At 35.2% G+C, this 20,455-nt stretch overlaps 1 protein-coding gene across 1 annotated transcript in view; it reads left to right on the top strand.

The window, feature by feature from the left end:
• The window catches only part of RSPO3 (R-spondin 3), a 101,739-nt gene that overhangs the window by 45,381 nt on the left and 35,903 nt on the right, over positions 1 to 20,455 (top strand). Inside the window, exons 2-4 of the mRNA XM_053709130.1 lie at positions 4,291 to 4,482; positions 6,954 to 7,100; positions 8,500 to 8,695. Of these exons, the coding sequence (XP_053565105.1) occupies positions 4,291 to 4,482; positions 6,954 to 7,100; positions 8,500 to 8,695 (535 nt within the window). The remainder of the gene's footprint in view (positions 1 to 4,290; positions 4,483 to 6,953; positions 7,101 to 8,499; positions 8,696 to 20,455) is intronic.

The raw sequence follows: 20,455 nt of genomic DNA, 5'->3' as shown, positions 1-20,455 counted from the left end.
TGAGGAGCCACTCAAAGTAAACATCATTACCAGGTTTTCTAATACTGTGATAAGGCAGCAAATCTAAAATCTGCACAAAAATCTGTACAAAGCATTAAATAATGTGTTTCATTAATAAATAAATATCACATATTATAATATTTATTATGTTAGAAAACACAAATGTTGGCCAGGAGATTGCATTTGACTTGTTTAGGAATTTCTAATTGGTTTAAAACAAATCAAACTGTAAACCATATGTTGGCCTGTTGAGAGGTTTCTGCCACCAGATTTGCTACATTAAATTCATATATTTTAAGAGCCAAGATTTTCCTGATCTAGCAATGTGGACTATGTATGAAAGGAGGAAATGTTTATTTTATTTTGGGGATTGACTGTAAAGAGAATACTACACAAATCCACTGAACTCAACAGCACTCAGTGAATGACATTTCATATATTTGCACTTCTCTGTTATATATCACTTTGTTAGTGAAGAAGTAAATTATGGGTAGGTCATTCTTTATTTACACATTGCTTGATATACAGTCTTTCATTAATCAGTTGGGTTGTAAAAGGAGCTCTGCTGTAAGCCAATTTTATATCTAAAAGTATTTAATATTGTTTTGGATATATTGTAAAATGGCTAAAGGTTGTCCCACAGCATTTTTAAATTCTACCCATAAGTTTGTAACCATTCTCTGCTGAGTGGATTTTAAGCAAATAACATAAAGTGATACAAATTATTATATTATACCATGCCAGCAGTTAATACAATACAGGCAAACATTTTTATACTTATATTTTTATAGAATATTTTCCACCACTGTATATATAATACAATACAATATTTCTTGTGAATTTATGGCAGTCTCAGTTGCCCTGGATCCCACTTTATGTAAAATAGGAATGGATCCAAATACTTCTACCTCTATTTTACACAGACCCCTTGCCCTGTTTTACAACAGCCACAATAACATGAGACTGTTAATATGGACACATACAACATATGTATAAACTGACAAGCTATTACCCTCGGCGCCATTTATACTGATAACACAATCCAATATAAAATATATTTAAGAATTAGGGGCATGTAAGAGTTTGAAATATACACAACTAACATAACTTTGGTTTTGTGGTTAGGGTCCTTCAAGGTATCTATCTGAAAGTAACTTATTAATATATACATACATTTTTAATTATACCTACATTGCTGGTATACAATTAGGTTTTTAGTATATGTCCCATATTGAGAATTAAACTGTCTATCGACAAAGCCCCCTATTTCTTTGTCAAGAATTTTTTTTTTTATAATAACGGTTAATACATATATCTTATTCTGTATTAGTCTTCCCAGATGTATTATAACAATAATGTGATTTTTTTGTGTCCCATTTGTGCTCAGGTATAGACACATTCTATTAAGAAATACGGTATATGGCAACTTCCCATTAAACCGCTATACCTATTATTTATTAAGTATCTATGGTAACCTATTGCATTCTTAGCTGGCTCTGTCCCCATTATATTTGGCTGTTAACACGCCACTGTTATGCACATGCTCATTCTGATAAGAAATTACAGGAATGGCTTAAAGGGACATGAAACACAAAAAAAATATTTCATAATTCAGATAGAGAATACAATTTTAAACAACTTTCTATTTTACTTCTATTATCAAATTTGTTTCATTCTCTTGGTATCATTTGTTGAAGGAGCAGCAATGCACTACTGGTTTCTAACTGAACACATGGGTGAGCCAATAACAATTGTTATATATCAGCAGCCACCAATCAGCAGCTAGAACTATGTTCTCTGCTGCTCCTGAGCTTACCTAGATAAACCTTTCAGCAAAGGATAACAAGAGAAGGAAGCAGATTAAATCATAGAAGTACATTTAAAAGTTGTTTAAAATTGTAGGCTCTGTCTAAATCATGAAAGAAAAATGTTGGGTTTCATGTCCCTTTAACTGTTCACTTGATATATATACCATATTCTTTATGTATATACTATTTTGTGTCTTCTCTAGTTCCTTAAGATTCACTGACCCTAATATAGTGAAACAGTTTCTTCTAATTTTTCACACTATGACTTTTACGGTTTTTTTAACAGTAATCACGCTGTTTACTTGTGGAAAAGGGGTTTCTATGGTTACATTAAGCCTGAACCATTGTATTTCTCTGGTTTTACAGAGGTTGTTTAGGGTATATATTGTTTGTATTGGTGTTAATTCTGATTGTCTGAGGAAGGAGTCACCCATGCCCTGATGTGTCACACAATAAATATGAAAATGAAGCCTGTTGAGTGTTGCTCTTTGTGGGCGTTGAAAGGAGTTGTATTAAAATAAATAAGTATGCACCCCAGCAAAGTGACCTTTTTCAGTGGGAGTTCTCCCTACCAATGGACTTACTTGTCCAGGACTAGTGGGAATTTTAAACGCTGTGTGTGTGTATGTATATATATATATATATATACACACAAACACTATGGTTATTAAAGCTAATGTGTACAGGAAAGAGAACATATTGAAAATTGTGTGTGTTGAAAAAAAAAGATTTAGATTTTTAAGCTGACAGGTAAAGGGCTTTAATGCCTCATCACTGGTTGATAGATCTCCCACTTCTTTACTGGTGGACAACTACAATGTACTGCAATGCATTTTAAAAGGTCCTCTCTCTAGATAAAACAAGGTTAAAAAGTAACTTTTTACTGTTTACTTTATGTTTAAAACACAACCTACTGATAGAACTTGTTACATTAAACCCAAAGTAATATTATTCTATAATGCATCTTAAAATAGTTATCACAGTTTTACAACCTGACCTAGATGACCATCTTTGATTTCTCAACAGTCGGGAAGCAATCATATCTATAAGTACTCTGTGGTATGTTTTAGAACATCTTCTGACATTCTGATTACCCCAATCAGCAAAAATGATATTGTTATCATCAAAGACAATGGTCTTGTTTGTCATTGTTTACTTCTGTCAAAAGTACAAGGCATTTAATTGCCATAAAAGTGCAGAATCTGGTGAAAGCAAATTAATTGAACTACCAAATGTTATCACTGTATGTAGGTCTTTCTTTAGGGAGGAATTTATTATATATAGATAGTGCCATTTAGGGATGTTTGGTTTATTGTCTGCTGACTGATCATAATGGGAGAGTAAACTCAAAAACACTAGGATTTACTATCACTTTCATTTGATTTGTTTAATCTGTTTTATGCATCTGTATTTCTTTTTCTGTTACTATGAATCAGTGTCATTGAGTACTTCTACTCATTATAATATAATACTAAAAACAAATTATAGTTCATGCTTTAAAAAAAAATCCACCAAGAACAACTCCTCTGCTACATGTTAAAGAGTCATGAAACCCCCCAAAAATATTTCATGATTCAGAGTATATCCTTTTAAATTTACTTTGTCTTCTTGGTATACTTGGTTAAAAAGCAGGTAGGTCGGCTCTTGTCTGTACTTTTAACAATGTTATACAGTTGCTGGCATCTAGTTTCCTTGCAACTAAGTGCTGTACTCCACTTGTAATCTAGGCCATTGACTGTCAGATCTTTTTTTATTGAATTGTTATAAAATTGTGTCTTAATAGCATATGTTATAACTTACTAATGATCTATTCATTTGAGGTTAAAGGTACATGGAAGTCAGAATTAAACAGTTTCATTATTCAGACAGGGCACACTTTAAAAGAAAAAAAACAAAACTTTAGATTTAACCTCTACTGCCAATTTTACCTCTTTCTCTTGGTATCGCTTGTTAAAATATAGCCGCTTTCCATGAGAGCATACTGAGGTAGGCTCAGGAGCATGCACATGTTTTGAGTATTATATGCATAACATTGTTGCAATTTTTGCAAACATTGTTCAAGACACATGCATGCTCATAATCCTACCTCAATATACTCTAATGGAAAGGGGCTGTTTCATAAAAGGAGACCATGAGAAATAGCTACATTTGATAACAGACTTTGAATGGGTTTTTTTTTAACTGCATGCTTAGCCTGAATCACAAAACTTATATTTTGAGTTTCATGTAACTTTTACTAGGCCATTTGGGAGACTAATAAAAGTTGTTTAGTGATGGGATAAAGAGCTTTTAAAAGTCTATTTGTATTTTTCCAGCCATTGGGTTGACGAGGAACTTGTGGTGTCTGAAGTGCTCTGTATTTTGTTATATAGAATGACAAAGGTCAGTCTCGATATCTCCACCATCAGTATCTGTTATAATGTTATAGTCAACCGGGGTCAGTATAATAAATAACACCTAGCTTGTCTTTCCTTTTTCTCAGTGCATCCTAATGTCAGCCAAGGTTGCCAAGGAGGATGTGCCACATGTTCCGACTACAATGGCTGCTTGTCGTGTAAACCTCGGCTCTTTTTCGCTCTTGTAAGAAACGGTATGAAGCAAGTTGGGGTCTGTCTTCCTTCTTGTCCGAGTGGATACTATGGAATACGATCACCAGAAATTAATAAATGTACAAGTAAGTGACATAAAATTATTAGTTTTCTCCTAATAGAACAATGTATCTGAATGAGATAAGGGACAGAGTAATCTGGATTCATAAAGTAGGCAAAGCCGATTCACTAATATTCAGTGCTCTTTAATGAATCTGCTCAAAAACTAATTAGAGAAATTTGTCTAAATTAGAGTGCTTTATGTTCTTTGTGTAAGATGTACATATATGCATAGTAATGCTTTTTCTACAAAATTCACCATTAAAGGGACACTCAATCAAAATTAAACTTTCCAATTTACTTTCATTAACTAAATGTGCAGTCTTTTTATATTTAAACTTTTTGAGTCACCAGCTCCTACTGAGCATGTGCAAGAATAAGCGTGTATGCATTTGTGAATGGCTGATGGCTGTCACATGGTACGTGTATGCATTTGTGATTGGCTGATGGCTGTCACATGGTGCAGGGGAAGTGGAAAAAGACAACTTTTAAAATTGTCAGAAAAAAAAATCTACTAGACATTTGAAGTTCAGATTAAGTGCTATTGCATTGTCTCGTTATCTTGCATTTGTTGATTATGCAAATCTACTGTGTTGACTGGTCCTTTAAAGTCTATAAGAATTTTTTTAGATAAATCATTTGATATTTTATTTCTAAAGGAATGTTAATGAGCCCTTAATTAGATTAACACAATAGAAACATACCACGTAATAACAACATGCTGTAAAATGAATTATTTTACTTATATAAGTTTCATATAATGTACCACAAATTTAAATCTAAAGACATTCTGGTATTGATATATATATTCTAAATAGGAGTAATTTAGAGAAAAGTTGATGTACAGTTCCCCAGAAGCAATACATAATTTACTGTGCAGATTACCTGGAATGAAAAAATGCTTCTAGAGAAACGTGAAAAAGAAAAAAGAAATTATCTATATTTTTTTACATATCAAGCTTTTCGCAAAAGACAATCAAACATGGTAGACTAATAAATAAATATGCAGTGGCTGTTCTAAGGGTTTTTAAAAAAAAAAACCTTATCTTTCAAGTTGCATGCATAATGTGCTGAGGCGGAGAGACTAAATAGCCCCTCCCCATCTGTTTCTTACAACTAGCCACACCCCTAACCAACCAGCAACACCTGCGGACCATCCAACTCCACCTACTGAATATATGTAACATTGCAGCTACTTCAACCCATAGAACACATTTGTCTCTGCCCACATAAGTTCCTCAGTCAGGATAAGCTCTCTCCCCCACTCATTAACTGCTTGCTGGAACCACTACTGATACTATGTTATGCAGAATAGCACAAGTGAATTTGTTCTAGTGCATATACATTTAAAGGGACATTATCAATATTAAAGGGACATTAAAGTCAAAATTAAACTCATGATTCAGATAGAGCATTCAATTTTAAACAGCTTTTCAATTTACTTCTGATATCAAATTTGCTTAATTCTCATGGTATCTTATTGAAGAGTATAACTAGGTAGACTCATAAGAGCTCAGGAGTGTGCATGTGTCTTTAGCACTCTATGACATTGTATAACAAAGCTACAAATAATGTTCCAAAACCCTTCTGTCATAGAGTACTAAAGACAGACTTAAGAGCCTAACAAGTTCTACTCTTCAATAAAAAATAGCATGAGAATGAAGCAGATTTGTTAACAGAAGTAAACTGGAAAGTATTTTATAATTGCTTGCTCTACCTGAATCATAAAAGTTTAATTTTGACTTTGCTGTCTCTTTTTAATTCTATCTAAAAAATAAGCATAGTAAAATTATTGTGCAAAATATGTTTCTTGATTATTGTCTACTTCAGTTTCTGGAACCATGCTTTTAAATGGTCTAAAAAATGTATTTTGTATGCAAATTTTCTTCCATGCAGTGCTTAACAGCTTTCCAATTTACTATCAAATATGCTTCATTCTCTTTGTATCGTTTGTTGAAGGAGAAGCAGTGCACTACTGGGAGTTAGCTGAACACATCGGTAAGCCAATAACAAGAGGAATATATGTGCAGCCACCAATCAGCAGCTAGCTCCCAGTATTTTTACTCCTGAGCTTACCAAGGCATGCTTTTTAACAAAGAATGTTAAGAGAATGAAGCAACTTAGTTTTTATGCTCTGTCTGAAAAAATCATGTTTAATTTTGACTTTACTATTCCTTTAAAGGTAATTTATTTTATATAATGAGATTATTTCACCTAGATTTTAGATATTTGCCAAAAACTGCAATTTAAAAGTGTATTTCCCATTGAGAATACAAAGGTATCTTATAGATATAGGAAAGTATGTTCCATATTGCACAGGAAAGATGTTTTAAACAGCAGTTGCAGAATTCAGAGTGAGATTATAGAAGAGAATATTGTAAGAAACGAGAAAGTGTTTTGTAAATAACAGGGCACCACGTAAAATAAAATATAGCAGGATATCATAGGCTTGTTTTGATAGATAAAAGAGTAAATCAGTTCCGTTTGTGTTTTTTAGAATGTAAAGCGGACTGCGAAACTTGTTTCCACAAAAATTTCTGCACAAAGTGTAAAGGTGGATTTTACTTACACAACGGGAAGTGCCTCGACACTTGTCCAGATGGGTTTGAGAACAATAATCACAGCATGGAATGTAATAGTGTTGGTAAGTAATATCTAAAATTTGATTTAGGTCTGTTTGACTTGTCAAGTCTCTAAAGCATGAAAATGAATCATATGCAGCAGAAACACTCATATATCCATGGGGAGTTGAATGAGCATCCTTGTCCAAGGTGTTCTTCTATATGACTTGTAAGCTATTATACGAAAAAAAGATTTACTGTATAAAGTATGGCAGATCCAGAAATGACTTAATATATTTAAAAAAATGATGTCACTTCCAGTTGTTTGCTCTGCTCAAATTCACAGACAGGCTATTTCATTTAACTCAAAAAATGTAAATAAAAGAGTATTATTTTAATATTTTGTTAATTTTATTATTTTGTTACTTGAAACGGTAATTTTAAACTTTAAAAAAAGCAGAAACTATATTGGTTTATCCAGAAGAAGAGTATGTTCCACTTCATTGGTAATGCTGGGATTTTTTTTTTACTATAGAGTTATATAGAGGCCCCATGTAGTAAATCCGGCACAGACAAGGTTCTCTCCTTTGTGGCGTAGGGCAGCAGACTCTGTACATCCATTACACACAAAAGTGAGTGTGAAATGCCACCCCCTTCTTTCGTGTGACCAATCACGCGAGAAAAGCATTTGTCAATCACCTTGAGCGAATGTGTTCAGGGTGATTTCTATCCACCAAAAAAAAAGTAACTTATGCTGCTTAGTACTTTAAGCCCATTGGCCTTTGCAAAACTAATAGCTTGCAGAAAAAAACTTGCCACAACATTGAGACTCAAAAATTGCAGAATTCATACCATATATATATATGGTATATCTTTATGTATAAAAGGCACTACTTTGCCCATTCAAAACAAAGAGTTTGCCCCTTTGAGAGTTGTGAGTGGTACAGTAATTGAAGGGGCAGTATACAACAATTTTTATATAACTGCATGTAATAGACACTACTATAAAGAATAATATGCACAGATACTGATAAAAAAATCCATTATAAAACCGTTTAAAAACTTACTTAGAAGCTCCCAGTTTAGCTTTGTTGAAAAGGTTAGCTGGAACACTCACTGAAAGTGGTTGTATTCCAAAGAGAGAAGACACTCCCACTTCTTCTGCATATGAAAAGACCCTTTACACAAACAGGAGCAAGCTGGAGTAGGTATACATCAGTATACTTCTAAAACTTTGGGCTTGGTTAGGAGTCTGAAAATGTTATTAAAAATAAGCACAAATATACTTATATATAAAAAAAAACTGTATGGGCTATATAAATGGATCATCTACAAAACATTTATGCAAAGAAAAATCTTGTGTATAATGTCCCTTTAATAGAGGTACACAGTACCCTCTACAAAAACTAGCATTTAGAGCAAGATAGTTAATGTGATCTGTAAATATCTGATTGATGAAAGAATAAATATTTGTATTTGCAGTTCATTGTACAGTAAGTGAGTGGAGTACTTGGGGCCCGTGCACAAAAAGGGGGAAAACATGTGACTTCAAAAGAGGCAACGAAACAAGATTTCGAGAAATAATACAGCGACCATCACCACGGGGTATACCATGCCCATCAATATCCGAAACCAGGAAGTGCATAGTGCAAAGAAAGAAATGCCCTGGCAGAAAAAGGTAATATTCATTTACATTGATAAAAAGAAAAATAATGATTATGTTCCAAGGAAAAAAACAAATCTAAAGAAAAATACAAGTTTCTCTGAAAGAAGAAAAAAAAATATGTTGTAAAGATTGTTCAGAGAGAAAAAAAATCACCACTTGCTTGAGACAAAGAAATTAAAATATCTCTATTAAAGGCTGCTTAGGCCCCCCCATACAGCACCAGGCTCCTCATTCCTAATATACTCGCCTGTCAAAAAAATGGATTGTTATATTAGCGCATATGTGTGGTTTAGCTGGGTGGGAGAGAAGCATTTACATGCAATGTTTGTGAAATTTCTGGGCAGGAGGATTTGATAAGTATGCATTTGGCTTGTGTTTGCTATGTTTTATCATACTTTGATTGGAGTTCAAAAATATGTTAAGGAAAAATTCTCAAAACCATGTATCAAGATTAGAGTAAATGTTACTTTAGCTGGATATAATGTAACATTATACCAAAAGGCTTAAAATATTAAGTGTTAAATTCCCTTCTCATCCACCCACTCACACTCATCACAGACACAAACTGATGTAACACAGAAAGTCAGCAGGCTTGCTATCAAGTTTAATGATGTGCTGCTCAATGAAAATGTTGAGCTAATCCACTTTATTCAACAATAATTTATTCTTTCAATAAAGAAAGCTAAATCTATTTTAAGACACAGCCTTAGGCTACAATATTTGTACAAGTAGTCAGAAATCTCAACTATAAACTAAAATTAAGTTTGCCATTCTAAGAAATAAGATGATGTTTCTATTGTTAAGCAACCCAAGAACAAAATGTCTGAGATATGAAATTAGATTTGTACTGTGAATAATAGAATTCCATCATGAAACAATTTCAATATATATGTATGTGTGTTTGTGTGAAGCATTTTCTTTTACTGCAGGGCTCGACAAACCCAGGAGGCTGGGAGCCACTGGCTCCTAGAATTTTACCCCTGGATCCTAACTTTTTGGGTTATTCTCCAAATATCTATATACCAATCCAACTGTCTGGCTACTAAAAATATATCTGGCTCCTAAATATTTATACTGGCTCCTATTTTTTAAACAGATTTGTCAAGCACTGTACATTTACTGTATTATGTTGCACTTCTTATTATGAATATTATCTGTTTCAAAGAGGTATTCAAATATATTTCATACTGCAAAGGATATGAAAATGTTCATTTGTGATTCAGACAGAGCTTCTAATGTTAAAAAAAATTCCAGTTTAATTCTATTATCAAATTTGCTTTGCTCCTATGGTACTCTTTGTTGAAGAGATAGGTGTCTGGAGCACTACATGTCAGGAACTAGTGCCCTCTAGTGCTCTTGCAAATGGATAACATTCTTGCAAAACTGCTGCCATATAGTGCTCCAGACATGGGCAAGCTCCTGAGCTTACGCCCCTGCTTTAACCCCGTAAGAACTGGGCATTTCTGACTAAGACTTCCCCAAAAGACCAGAGCATTTTTGCCATCAATAAATTTCAACAGAAATAAAAACTTTTTTTTTTTAAATTTACCTATCAAAGCTATATATTCTTTTAGCAGACACTCGTGGGGCTTGCAGAAATGGGGTAATCTTGCTACTTTTAGCGTGATTGCGGCAGAGAGAAGCCCAGGACTGCAGCGTAGGGCTTAACGACCAGCATCGTACATGGTACGGTGCTGATCGTTAAGGGGTTAATGGATTGAGCAGGTAGAATTCGTAACAGTTTAATAACATTAGCTCTTAATGTCATCCAGTGTGCTGTGGATAATATCAGTGTGTTTTTTGTGCATGCGCAACGCCAATGTTACATCTGAAAACTTTTTGAGTTACTTACTAAATGCTAGATTACAAGTTGAGCGCAAAATATTGCTTCCATGAAATCGATATTTCCACTCAACTTAGTAATACCAGCGCACAAAAATGCATGCTGGTATTACAAGTTAGTTGTAATGCCAAAGCAACCTCATGTTCACATTGCACAGAAGGTTTGCATTCGTGAGAGTGCGCTTCCAAAGACCTCAATAGGAACCTCGTTCTCATCCCGTGAGACATGGGCCCCTACTTATCAAGCCGTCGACTTTCTAGCATTCTACGGCACCAATACGCTTGCCTAAGATCCCCTAACATCGCTGCCGCAGACCTGAATACGTTCGCCAAAATTATCAAGAAAGCTGTCAAAAAGCCGCACACCAAGTACGGTGCGATGAGCAGCGGACTGTTGTTAACTGTCATCGATCTCGCTGCTCATCGGCTTATTCGCAGCTTTCTTGCTACCCTGACACTAAGCACCCACACTAAACTATACTGTTTTACCCCCTATACCGCCGCTCCCGTAGCCCCCGCACCTAAATAAAGTTATTAACCCCTAAACCGCCGCTCCCAGAGCCCACCGCAACGCTAATAAAGTGTTTAACCCCTAAACCGCCACTCCCGAACCCCGCCGCAACTAAATAAAATGTTTAACCCCTAAACCGCCGCTCACGGACCCCGCCACCACCTACATTAAATTTATTAACCCCTAATCTGACCCCCCTACACCGCCGCCACCTACATTAAATTTATTAACCCCTAAACCTAAATCTAACCCTAACACCCACTAATTTAAATATAATTTAAAATAATCTAAATAAATTATTCCTATTTAAAACTAAATACTTACCTATAAAATAAACCCTAAGATAGCTACAATATAACTAATAGTTACATTGTAGCTATTTTAGGGTTTATTTTTATTTTACAGGCAAGTTTGTATTTATTTTAACTAGGTACAATAGTTATTAAATAGTTATTAACTATTTAATAACTACCTAGCTAAAATAAATACAAATATACCTGTAAAATGAAACCTAACCTAAGTTACAATTACACCTAACACTACACTATAATTAAATAATTAACTACAATTAATTAAAATTAAATAAAATTAACTAAAGTACAAAACCAAACAAACACTAAATTACAGAAAATAAAAAAATAATTACAAGAATTTTAAACTAATTACACCTAATCTAATCCCCCTAATAAAATAAAAAAGCCCCCCAAAATAATAAAAATCCCTACCCTATACTAAATTACAAATAGCCCTTAAAAGGAAAGGGCTTTTTGCGGAGCATTGCCCCAAAGTAATCAGCTCTTTTACCTGAAAAAAAAAAGACAATACCCCCCCCAACATTACAACTCACCACCCACACACCCAACCCTACTCTAAAACCCACCCAATCCCCCCTTAATAAAACCTAACACTACCCCCCTGAAGATCACCCTACCTTGAGACATCTTCACCCAACCGGGCCTAAGTCCTCAACGAAGCTGGGCGAAGTCTTCATCCAACCGGGCAGAAGAGGTCCTATAGACGGGCAGAAGTCTTCATCCAGGCGGCATCTTCTATCTTCATCCATCCGACGAGGAGCGGCTCCATCTTGAAGACATCCGACGCGAGGCATCCATCCAGACCGACGACTACACGACGAATGAATATTCCTTTAAATTACGTCATCCAAGATGGCGTCCCTTGAATTCTGATTGGCTGATAGAATTCTATCAGCCAATCGGAATTAAGGTAGGAAAAATCCTATTGGCTGATGCAATCAGCCAATAGCATTGAGCTTGCATTCTATTGGCTGATTGGAACAGCCAATAGAATGCAAGCTCAATCCTATTGGCTGATTGCATCAGTCAATAGGATTGAACTTCAATCCTATTGGCTGATTGCATCAGCCAATAGGATTTTCCCTACCTTAATTCCGATTGGCTGATAGAATTCTATCAGCCAATCGGAATTCAAGGGACGCCATCGTGGATGACGTCATTTAAAGGACCAGTCATTCGTCGTGTAGTCATCGGTCTGGATGGATGCTCCGCGTTGGATGTCTTCAAGATGGAGCCGATCCTCGTCAGATGGATGAAGATAGAAGATGCCGCCTGGATGAAGACTTCTGCCCATTTGGAGGACCTCTTCTGCCCGGCTGGATGAAGACTTTGCCCGGCTTCGTTGAGGACTTAGGCCCAGTTGGGTGAAGACGTCTCAAGGTAGGGTGATCTTCAGGGGGTAGTGTTAGGTTTTATTAAGGGGAGATTGGGTGGGTTTTAGAGTAGGGTTGGGTGTGTGGGTGGTGGGTTTTAATGTTGGGGGGGCATTGTATTTTTTTTTTACAGGTAATACAGCTGATTACTTTGGGGCAATGCCCCGCAAAAAGCCCTTTTAAGGGCTATTTGTAATTTAGTATAGGGTAGGGATTTTTATTATTTTTGGGGGGCTTTTTTATTTTATTAGGGGGATTAGATTAGGTGTAATTAGTTTAAAATTCTTGTAGTTATTTTTTTATTTTCTGTAATTTAGTGGGGGGGGGGGGGTTAACTTTAGTTATTTTTATTTTATTTTAATTAATTGTAGTTAATTGTAGTTAATTTATTTAATTATAGTGCAGTGTTAGGTGTAATTGTAACTTAGGTTAGGTTTTATTTTACAGGTATATTTGTATTTATTTTAACTAGGTACTTAGTAAATACTTAATAACTTTTTAATAACTATTGTACCTAGTTAAAATAAATGCAAAGTTGCCTGTAAAATAAAAATAAACCCTAAGCTAGCTGCAATGTAACTATTAGTTATATTGTAGCTAGCTTAGGGTTTATTTTACAGGTAAGTATTTCGTTTTAAATAGGAACAATTTAGTTAATTGTAGGATTTTTATTTAGATTTTTTTAAATTATAGTTAAGTTAGGGGGTGTTAGGGTTAGACTTAGATTTAGGGGTTAATAAATTTAATATAGTGGCGGCGTTGTAGGGGTGGCAGATTACGGGTTAATACATAAAATGTAGGTGGCGGTGGGCTCCGGGAGCGGCAGTTTAGGGGTTAAACAATTTATTTAGTTGCGGCGGGGTCTGGGAGCGGCAGGATAGGGGTTAATAACTTTATGTAGGTGGCGGCGGTATAGGGGGCAGCAGATTAGGGGTTAATAGGTATAATGTAGGTGGCGGTGGGCTCCGTGAGCGGCGGTTTAGGGGTTAATACATTTATTAGAGTCGCGGCGGGGTCTGGGAGCGGTGGTTTAGGGGTTAATATGTATAATGTAGGGGGGTGGCGGTGTAGGGGAGGGCAGATTAGTGGTGTTTAGACTCGGGGTACATGTTAGGGTGTTAGGTGTAGACGTTTCCATAGGAATCAATGGGATATCGGGCAGCAGTGAACATGAGCTTTCGCTGCTGTCAGACTCCCATTGATTCCTATGGCATCTGCCGCCTCCAGGGCGGCGGATTGAAAACCAGGTACACTGGGCCGAAATAGTGGCAAGCATACCTGGTAGGTATTTGATAACTACCAAAAGTAGTCAGATTGTGCCGAACTTGCATTCGGAACATCTGTAGTGACGTAACCATCGATCTGTGTCGGACTGAGTCCGCCGGATCGTATGTTACGTCACTATATTCTACTTTTGCTGGTCTGTAGGGCTTGATAACTATGGCGAATCAGGCTCGCCACAAATACGCTGTGGAATTCCAGCGTATTTGCGGTTGACAGCTTGATAAGTAGAGGCCATGGCATGAGAACTAGTGCAGGGAAGGGGGCAAGTTGTGCAGCCAAGGGCAGCGAATGTAAATATATATGATTATATGTTAATATGTGTATATATACATATTAGCACATTAATATATATATATATATGTACAGTATATAAGCATATACATATACATTTACAGAGAACACACAGTTCTCATAGACCGCAATGCGCAATGTAAAAGCACTTTTTAGTGTAATTTTTTTCTAACACCCACCACTTTTAAACGTTAAGGGGTCAATTTATCAAGCTCCGCTGCTAAAAGTGTGGATTCTATGTCTCTTTAAAGGGACATTGTACTCTAGATTTTTCTTTGTATAAATGTTTTGTAGATAATCCATTTATATAGCCCATCTGGGAGTGTTTTTTTAAAAATGTATAGTTTTGCTTATTTTTAAATATTATTATTATTATTATCGTTTATTTGTATAGCGCCAACAGATTCCGCAGCGCTAGAACATTGTGCTGATTTTCAGACTTGTGCCCTAGCCCCAAAGTTTTAGATTTATACTGATGTCTACAGATTCCAGCTTGCTCCTGATTGTCTATTGGGTCTTTTAAAATGAGGGGGGTATGCTCTCAGCCCCTTTCAGTGGGTGTCCCAGTCTAATCTCATCAACAGTGCTAAATTGGGAGCTTCTAAATATGTTTTTAAAAGGTTTTATATTGGATTTTTAGATCAGCATCTGTGCATATTCTTCGTTATAGTAGTGTCTATTACATGCAGTTGAGTATACTGTCCCTTTAATTATAGGACTATTTTTCACAGAACCAAAAATGAAAAAAACATTAAGTGTAAACAATGAAAATGCCTGATTTTGATCACATCTACATCCAAAAGGTCTCATCTACAGATAATAATATGCAGATAATAGATTGTGATCAACCACATAACCCTTAGGATATAATGCTTAGTATATCAGAAAACTGTAGGGATCTATTTTACTAGAAATACATCTCTGTACTTAGTGAATGTAGACCTGAAACATCGAGAATAATGTCACCTACCATATGCATTCATCACTGTATAATATCCAACATATTTTCAGGTGATGTAACAGATAATGATAGGGACAGTAGTAGGCTATCAGATGAGTGGCTCTCCAGATATTCATAACATCTATGAGTACCACAGAACTATTATAAGCTGGAGGTGCCATGATGTTTTCTATTGTTGTCTTTTAATTGTGATGGCATACAATATTTTTAGTTTTATATTATTTTGTGTTTCACAGTGAACTGAAACTGACTGGATATATTGTAAGAATGTCATCACCACAACTTCCAGTATATTTTATTTTAATGGACAAAAAAATAATCTCTCTTTATTTAACTAATAGAAGCACTAAAATAACTAATTTTACCGTCACTTAATAAAAACAGCCTTATTGTATCCCATGCACAGCAGTGCTTCCTATGCTAAACATTAAAATGATATTAATAAAACATATGGAGAATGGAGATGAATGTGGAATATTAGGTCAGTTTGAGACATGTACGATTCATTAACTTTCACTGGTACATATGGAGAGAAAGTTGGCTAGCTAATTTTACCAATTACCACGGTAGTATATAAAAGCAATTTTAAGATTCACAATGGTAAACTGATCTCACGCATACAGATACAACAGAACATTGAGGTCCCATGAGTGATTTTATATGCATATAATAAGTCAACCTAAACTAAAGTGACAGCGCTCTCTTAGGGTATTATGGATCAGCTCAATTTTATGTAAATAACTCCACTCTGTCATGCTGAGTAAATAGCCTATTAACATTTCCCACGCAGGGACAGAGACATTAGCTGCACTGAGTCTAGGGCTTGCATTTGTAGCTCTGGGGTAAAACTTTTAATCCCCATTACACATGTAAGAATTCCTGTTTAAAGGATGCAGAACACAAGTAAAACCCATGATGAATGTTGTAGAATCTGGAATTCATTAGAAAACTATAATCCAAATAATAAAACATATAGTAAATTGTTAGCCACACCTATTAAAAGAAAATTTTCTGGACATAGTCTCTCTCTCGACACCCTAATTTCATCTGTTTCAAAGCTACTTATATGAGTTGTTTATAACTGCTTAACACATTTCCTCTTGTCAAGCTCTCTTCTCTATCATAAGCAATCTAAATGTCATCACCAAAAATCCTCTGAGACAGCACTAAATGTTACAAATGAGCTGCTAACAGCCTAATTTAAAGGTCACTACTTTCTATCAATTCTTCTGAAATGATGCAGCTCTTCACAATGTTGACCACCTACTTCTTCTCCAAATTCTCTATTCCTTGGTGTCTGGGATATGGCAACTCTCTAATAGAATGTTTATAACATTTATCTGGCACCACACCTGCCCACACCAGACATTTGTTGCTGAAAATAAAGTTTTATACCATTCTTTCTTCAAAATCAAAACATCATCCATAGCATCCTATACAATGTTTGCAATTTCTGACTTGATGCCGGCCCATTTTTGGTGAACACACTGTGTTGTTCTTGCTGATTGGTGGGTAAATTCACCTACCAATAAACAAGTGCTTTCCATGGTTCTGAACAAAAAAAAATAGCTTAGATGACTTCTTTTTCAAATGAAGAAAGCAAGAGAATGAAGAAAAAATTATAATAGGAGTAAATTAGAAAGTTGTTTAAAATTGCATGCTCTATCTGAATCACGAAAAAGAAAAAAATTGGGTTCAGTGTCCCTTTAATAAACAAAGCCCTTAAAGAGACATTAAACATCACTTGTTTTTGTGTAAAAATTGTGCTTTGCCCTATGCTCCCTAGAGGGGCCAAAATGCAACATCTGTAATCCAGGATTTCAATTGCTGCAAATTCCCTAAGCTTGCTATTTGATTTGCAGCATTTGCAGAAAACAGCATTTCCTTTTTGTCCTCTCTATGAATTGTGGGTCAAGCACAACTTACACAAAAGCAAGAGATGTTTAATTAACAACACTGCAATCATAACTGTACTTTACAATTACAACACCAGCTGTGCCTTCACTTTGTTCATTACCTTCTCATGTCCATCTCTCTCATTACCCTTTTGGAGAGGTGGATGTTTCCCATACTGCATCAGTGCTTTGGAAATTCTTACTTTGTTCTTTCAAGCTCAATCTCAGTTTAAACACCTTTCAGACCTTCAAAGGAACATGTAATCTACACTTCCTACATATTACCACATATTTTCTTGTTATTCACTTTTGGTCCCTCACTATTTTCACTCAAGTAATAATATTATTATAATCATAATAATCATTATTACTTATTTGAATTTAGCCAGACCAGAGAGTTTTAGAGAAACAGTGGGAAAGCTTTGGCTTTGAACCTCTGATTAGGAACTTCTTACTCCACTACAAATGGGGAGCGTTAGACACAACTAGGACCTAAAATGTCAGAACAGAAAAAATTCTAATGTATTATATATTATCATTATTCCATCAGTATATTCTCTAGAGCAGGGGTGCCCACACTTTTTTGTGTTGGGATCTACTTTTCAAATGACCAGCTCAACGAGATCTACCCACTAAAAATGAGCCAGCTCCTAAGCTTACATTCCTGCTTTTTCAAATAAAGATACCAAGAGAATGAAGAAAAAATGATAATAGGAATAAAGTAGAAAGTTGTTTAAAATTTGCATGTTCTATATCTGAATCATGACAAAAATAAAGTGTGTGTTTCATATCCCTTTAACGTTGCATGGTTTAGCAACACATGGATGTGCAAAAGCATAAAGATACAACAGATTAATCCTCACGACAAAAGTAGGACTGACTTTAATTCAAGTTAACAGGAGCAACTCTTTGTGCAATGCTAGAAAACACTGCATTCAAATTACTGCCATTGACCCCCTTTACTTTGTGCTGCGGGCTTGGCCTGATATGACCCAGTGAGGCTTACACAAATAAATTTCAATAGCGCTATGCAGACCATTTCTTACCGGGTCAACGCGTTCATTTGCTAGACGTCAATCAGATTTGTTCCTTTAGCATAGCACAGCAGCCTCCGCCTTTACTTTCTCTATCTATTGACGCTTACCCTCCTAACTATACTATACCGCCATATCCATTGGGAGAGTACTCACTCAACCATGCTTTTGATAGGCCAATTATTTGGTTGAAATCAATGTCCCTCAAGATCCAATCCTGTAGCACTTTTCGTGTCTGAGCATCAGACTGTTTAATGACCTTCCCCTTCACACACTGCGGTAGATAAAGCATTATACCTAGCAATCATACTCTACTCACTCCCGAGTGTTGAGATCGCGTAACTTGACCACATCATTTTGATCACATCGGCTGAGATCTACCAGCAGCGCCTTCGGATCTACTGGTAGATACCAATCTACCTATTGGGCACCCCTGCTCTAGAGTAACTAAACTCTAAAATGTTTAAATTAAATAAAATATCCCACATTCATACAATAGTAGATTTGTGCTACGTACCATATTAGCCTGAGAAAATCTAAACTACTTAGCTGTGTCTTACTATCAAATTATTAAAACAGGCACTTTTATTTGTGCCACATTTACATGGACATCAAAACTCAAGCTTCTTATCATGTATATCAAAGATTAATATTTAAATGTGGTAAAAATATTTTTACAACAGAAAGGTTACATTTAAAATGTCTACATTTAAATAGGTAGTAAACACCCACATTTCCATTGGTGGACTGTGAAACACCTCTACAACCATGTGGGGTTAAACTCATATGTCTGTGCAAGCAAAAGTGCAATAATAAAATGATTTAACAGAATACAGTATTTTATTATTCATTTTAATGCCCATTTACTATATTCTTTTAACAAAGTTTTTGTAATAAATAATACAGATTTCCTTGTATACTAAAATGCTACCTCAATGAATATTATCACCAAGAATATATGAAAGGTGTTTCCACTTAAGTTTATTGCATGGGTTAATATACACCATAATGGACTGCCAATATCACAGCAAGGTGCAGAGTATGTTGTTGTTTGGATAGCTGTATGATGCGCTTCACAATTTCCTGTTTGCGTCATCAAGCATATATTCGTATATCTTTATTTAAAGTGTCAAAAAAAAACTACAAACGTCATTTAAGTTTTGTAAAATCCAAATGTTTAGTTTACAAAATCAACAGGAAAATTAGTGCCTAATCTCACAGTTTATTCATGACAGAAATAAATGAGTTCTGCTATATTTCCGGTTACTTTATCAAAAATGACAAAGTAAACAAACTGTAGCAGTGTCAAAGACTTGTAAAGTGTAGGATGACTTGAAGTTAACTCATTTTTACTAGTGCTGTTATAATCATGTGATATTTCAACACAATGTACAAACAAATTAAAACAGTGATTGTGAATAGGATATATATATATATGGTTCAGAGAGAGGGGATATGTTAATCAGTGAAATAAATAAACATGCAACCCCATGTAGTGTATCACACACTAACTAGGGCCAGAAACTGAGAATAGAAAAGACAAGATCTTGGTAATACAGCAGAGAGGGGTGTGATAAAGACACTAGTGTGGTTAATGACCTTACTGTGTGATTGTTCCCCAGGCCTTTTGGACTCCAAAATTAACTTTACACTAATTACTGTTTCCTGGTGTTTATATTAAACAACTCCAGCAAGGTCAGTATTGGGCGTTTAAGGGGCAATTATGTCAGCAGGCATCTTTTTATGGTTTTACTTGTTCATTTTTCCGTTTCCATTTTTGTTCTGGATGATAAGATTTTTGGATAAATATTTCTGAATGTTATGTTGCAAAACTTGTATTTTTTTTAAACACAGTGGTATAATGTGCTGAGAGCTATAAAAGTTGCAAGACAAATATTTATTGTAGAAACCATTTGGTTATAAACTTATATCACCACCTACTATTTTGTATCAATTTACAGTAATATAAAAGTTAAAGGGATATTTTAGGCAAAAATAAGAATTGATCATGCCTACAAATAAAAATAAATGAATTGTTTTGCATGAGAACAATGACTAAAACTGATGAAATTTAAACTGAAACTACCGGTAAATACATACGCATATATAATACTGACGTTTCCATTGCTAAGTTATTGGGACAGCTCTCAGAGCTGAATTTGCTGTGCTAGGGACAATCCTCCAAAACATTGCACAGATTTCTTCTGCAGAGCCACAAAAAAAATAAAAAAATATTACAAACATTTTAAAATACCCTCTTTTAAATG

This window comes from Bombina bombina, chromosome 4 (genome assembly GCF_027579735.1).
Source record: "Bombina bombina isolate aBomBom1 chromosome 4, aBomBom1.pri, whole genome shotgun sequence".
In the NCBI taxonomy this organism is placed as follows: domain Eukaryota; kingdom Metazoa; phylum Chordata; class Amphibia; order Anura; family Bombinatoridae; genus Bombina; species Bombina bombina.
The sequence above is the reverse complement of the archived record's forward strand: the minus strand, read 5'-3'. Positions and strand labels throughout refer to the sequence as shown.